General features: G+C 40.9%; 1 protein-coding gene across 5 annotated transcripts in view; it reads left to right on the top strand.

Moving 5' to 3' along the window:
* CCDC83 (coiled-coil domain containing 83) overlaps positions 1-5,044 on the top strand; it is a 23,721-nt gene that overhangs the window by 4,439 nt on the left and 14,238 nt on the right. For 2 of the 5 annotated variants that reach the window (XM_072402307.1, XM_072402298.1), the window contains exon 2: positions 3,055-3,182. In XM_072402307.1, coding sequence (XP_072258408.1) covers positions 3,067-3,182 — 116 coding nt within the window. In that variant the 5' untranslated portion in view covers positions 3,055-3,066. Of the gene's footprint in view, positions 1-2,754; positions 3,183-5,044 lie in introns of those variants that run through there. The other 3 variants (XM_072402282.1, XM_072402290.1, XM_072402273.1) reach the window with 3 other exon arrangements.

Genomic DNA, 5,044 nt, shown 5'->3' on the forward strand with positions numbered 1-5,044 from the left:
GGGGAGGTCATCTGTCTTTAAGATTCATAATACAGACTCTTTCCATGGAGATGAATGAAATTTCTTTGCCGAAGAAGAGACAAAGCGGCTGGAGAGCAGCCTTCCATGGGCCCTGCATTTCAGATCCAGCAGGGGCATTGGCAGACCTTGGGGGCAACCTAATAGATAGGTACATGAAACTATAGGTGTATTTGTTACAAACAAGGGCAGGTTTAGAAAAATGGGGCTCTGAGCAAATATGAAGTGGGGGCCCCAAATGCACAGCTTCCTGCCTACCCCGCCATTCTGCAAATAAGGGCCCTGGTTAACTGTCCAGCTAAAACCAGCCTTGGTGTCAATAATTGCAGTGCAGTACGATTGCAGAATTGCCCTTCCATTGGTCCTTATTTATTAAAGGTCTCCGGAACTTAAGACCTGGGTGATCCAGCAAACCTGGAATGGATTTCACAAAAATCTTTTGCTATTTGGCAAATGTTTCCAATCCTGGACTAGAACTATTCCAGGTTTGCTGTATTACCCAGGTTCCCTTTTGATAATGTATCTTCTCTAGGAGAACATTAATAAATCAGGCCCGCTTACGTTGTGTTGGACATGTGACTAATGACATAGTGTAGGCTCCACCCCTGTTATCGCTAACTGAACTATATACAGGTAGTCCCCGGGTTAAGGACATCTGACATACAGACGACTCCTAGATACGAACGGGGCTTCCCTGCTTGCTCCTGTGCAGGACGGAGGAATGATGGAGGGAGGGGGGCGGTTTGCATGACTTTCAGAAAAAACCTTTTAGCTAAACACAGCTGAGGTTGTGGGTGATCTTAGGGGGTTGAGCTCTTTCTTCAGTCTTTTGTAACTCTTTAATGACCAAGACAAACTCTGCAGTTTTTCTTTTTGCAAATCAAAGCACAGCTTGCTCCAGAAGTTACTGAATGTCTAGGCTCCATAAAGATTTTTTTATTTTTTGCTTTGTTTGTGATTAGCTCACAGTGAGGATTTTATACAGTAACTGACACCACGCTGCCTAATAATATGTTGAGACAAACATCTGTCCTAATTGCATTTATTAAAATAATGTACATGTTCCGACTTACATACAAATTCAACTTAAGATCAAACCTACAGTCTCTATCTTGTATGTAACCCGGGGACTACCTGTGTATATAAAAGTGAGACACCACAGCCAATCAGAAGCCGAGGATTTCAGTGGCCTTCATTTAAATGGAAATCTCCATCTCACCAATACAGCAAACATTCATTTTTGGATGAAATGACCTCTAATGACCGGGAAATCTTCCTCCCGCCTTGCTTGTTCCTGGTAGGATAGCGGAAGGTTCCCTGATCCATATACACATGGAAAGAACGATGGAGAACTCGATGGAAAAGCAGGAAAGGACAGAACGTCAATTTGTACTTGTGTGGTTGTAAAGCTGAAGCTAAATATCTGTAAATAGATGGAAAATGAAAAATAGAAAAATTCTGCCAGGAAATGCTTTATTTTTTATGCTGCAAATGTTCCTGTAAGGTCACCGTCATTCCTTGGATTTAACCTGGAAGTTAAGCAGAAAATTCTCATTTCATTTTTCTGCTTTAACTCTCCAGCAATTTCTAATCTGCGATAACAGTTTTGGGTTGGGATAAATTTTTTAAATGTAATACTTTATTTTTTACCTTGGAGGTTAGGAAGGGTCCAGGTGACACCCGTCCGTTATTTCTTTCATCTGGTGTCACAAAGACAGGAAGTGAGAAGAGAATGTGCACAGACATCAGTAAAAACCTGGAGAGAATCCTATCCACTTATTATATTATGTCCCCACTGGACTGAGATTCTCCTTCATTTCCTGTCCCTGTGACACCCTTTGTAGATGTCAGCAGTGAAATACTTCCACCCCAACTGTTCACTAAAAAACATTTTAGCTGCAATTACTTTTATGAAGGTTGTTTCTGGTTACAACTTTTTATTTGATACGTAGATGCAGACAAATGTATTTACCAATGTCATATACTAACTTAGGGGTCATACCACTGCTCTGCATTATACGTATTATGAATATTATTATTATTATTAATAATAAAATGAAGAATAATAATAATAGAAATAATAATAAACAAGATTTATATAGCACCAACATATTACGCAAGATTGTTCATTAAATAGAAGTTGGAAATGACAGATACAGACACAGGAGCTTACAATCTAGGAGGTGGGGAAGTAACACACGTTAGGAGGAGAGATATGTAGTGGTGGGTGAGTAGTGAGGGTTTAGGAGACAGAAGAAGACGGGTAGGTGATGTTGAAGAATTGGGTTTTGATTGCTCCTCTAAATGAGCAGAAAGTAGAAACAAGCCGAATAGGACGAGGAAGACCATTTCAGAGAGTCGGGGCAGCTCTAGAAAAGTCTTGGAGCCGTGAGTGTGATGAGGTTATGAGTGAGGAAGTCATTAGTAGTAGGTCATTGGAGGAGCGAAGAGAGCGAAAGGGCTGGAGAAACATCCCTATTGGGCCGTAGTTTGGACCCTTATGATTCCTGTTCATATGGTGATTGTGCTTTACAGCTCCTCTCACAGCAAATCATAAGCAGAGCACTGGCAATGCACTTTAATATGGAAACTATAGCTCGTTGGTCTGATTGGTGCTCTAGGGACAAGGGCTGACTGTACCGCTTAATATACAGATGGCCAATAGGGGGTGCACTAACTCCTTTGTAAGGGCCTGTGCCTGTGGGAAAACAATGCAGAAATCTTACATGCCCCCTGCTAAGCTAAGGATCTCATAAGGGAATATGAGATTTTCTGATTGTAGTGCCATAAGTCTGACTATAAAGGGACAGAGAAACCACAGCTTCCACCCAGAGTGCAAAAATCAGCTGTAGCATGCAGGCAGGGGTCAGATTTTCTGTCTGGGCTGTGACTTTCCTCCGTTTTTGTTTTTTGCACCTGGAATGTGTTTTACAGATTTAGGCTTAAAGTTCAGTGGGGCTTTACATTTCCATATTTGAGAACATGGCACATGGAAAAGGAAATATTTTTACTGTTTTATCATCCTTCTCTATTCAGGTATCCTCTGACATGGGGAAGAGCGGAAAGAGCGAGAAGAAAGGAAAGAAGGGAGGAAAGAAAAAGAAAGGAAGTAAAACATCTCAAGAAGACAAAATGACGTTTGCTGAAGCTCTCCTGGCCTATCAGTGAGTATTCTGCCAGGGGTGACCATTAACAGGACACAGGGGGTACCTGGGCATCAGATGCATTTTACACTTTTGTTGGCTATGATGTGTACCACACATCATGGCATTTAAAGTGTTAAAGCAGCAGCATGTTTCTTTTATCACTATTCTGTAAAAGTGATCTATAGAACCCCTGGGGGAGCAGGAACTATGGAGGAAAGGAGTAGGCAAGATCCTGTAGGAGTGAATGTTTAGCGAATGGAACTTTAAGTTTTTGTTCCTGGTGTGCCAGGTAAATTCACACTTTTTAGTTGTCCCGGAACACACCAATGTTTCCCAACCAAAGTTCCTCCAGAGATTGCTAGGGGTTCTTTGAGCAATGAGCAGTTTTAACCTTTAGGGTCGGTTGAACAGACACCAATAGACTTTTTGGCTATCTGTAAAGGTGACATTCTTCCCAATGCCAGCAATGTAAGAGGAATTCTTCCCACTGACCACCACACTAATATACTGTGAGCTGTGGATATAGTAAGGGTTCCCTGAAGACCTGAAAATTATTTCAAGGTTTTCCCATCTAAAAAAAAAGGTTGAGAAACACTGAATTACATTCACAACCAGAAGCGCTGTGTTGTTATTGTAAATATTATTATTACACAGTATTTATATAGCACCAACATATTACACAGCGCTGTACAAAGTCCATAGTTATGTCGCTGACTGTCTGTCAAAAGAGCTTCCAATCTAACGTTTCTTCCTTGGTCATATTTCCTTGAATACAGTCTAACGTCAATTTTTAGGGGAAGTCAATTACCTAGCTGCATGTTTTTGGAATGTGGGAGGAAACTGGAGTACCTGGAGTAAACCCACGCAAACACAGGAAGGACCTGCAAACTCCATGCAGATAGTGTCCTGGCCGAGATTCGAACCTGGGGGGCCAGCGCTGCAAAGGCCAGAGTGCTAACCACTGAGCCACAATGACTGACACCCATAGTAAATGTTGGGAAACACTCCCATTGACTGGTGGTTGTTAGATCAATGTAAAAAAAAAATGCCCATTCCAATCAAATATATATCAATCAAACATTGATTAGGATGTCCTGAGATTTATTAGATGATCTAATGGTCATCTAATAAATCTCAGGTACCATTCTGGTTATAATTATGTTTGTTCATTTTTGCTTTTACCATGACAGCAAATACAAAACCCATAAAAATCCAGCAAGTGATGAAGGTGGGCAGGTAGCGGGTTTGTTCATGTAACAATGAGTGACCTATTACAAAACCATCCATCAGGAAACAAGGAAGTGATGCTGTAAATGTTGATCAATGCGCTCCTAACATGGACACAAAATGTGTATTGTGCATTTATAATCTTAGACGTCACTTTTATAAGCATGGCTTGTTTGAACATGTAAGTCATTTCCGTCTATTCTTCCCATTAAGAACATTTCCTCTGATTAATCAGAGAGCATTTGTGGTCAACAATAAAAGCTTAGAGATTGAAATAAATATTCCGCTTGTGACTGTATGTGCCATAAACCTCCTTCTAGTTACTGGTGAAAGTCCTCCTACCTCTTCTCAGAAGTTGTGTGACAGATTGTGGTACCTATATCAATAATAAAAGGTTCATTTTCTGTATTTTATTCGTTAATTTGACATGTTAGAACAGAACTTAACCCACATTAGTCACTTGCCCCCATTCTCTCACAGGACACCATCATATTTCTCTATCTTCTTTTCCAGTAGAGGACCATAGCCATCTCGATTGCCCAAGCTGGGATAAAATAATCCCCATGCAGGCGCATGGGAGTTCATTTATTTCCAGCACATGCAGGAGAAACCAGGATGCGGATTTTGGCAACCAAAGCCAACTTTGTGAATGC

Source organism: Pyxicephalus adspersus, chromosome 1 (assembly GCF_032062135.1).
Source record: "Pyxicephalus adspersus chromosome 1, UCB_Pads_2.0, whole genome shotgun sequence".
In the NCBI taxonomy this organism is placed as follows: Eukaryota; Metazoa; Chordata; class Amphibia; order Anura; family Pyxicephalidae; genus Pyxicephalus; species Pyxicephalus adspersus.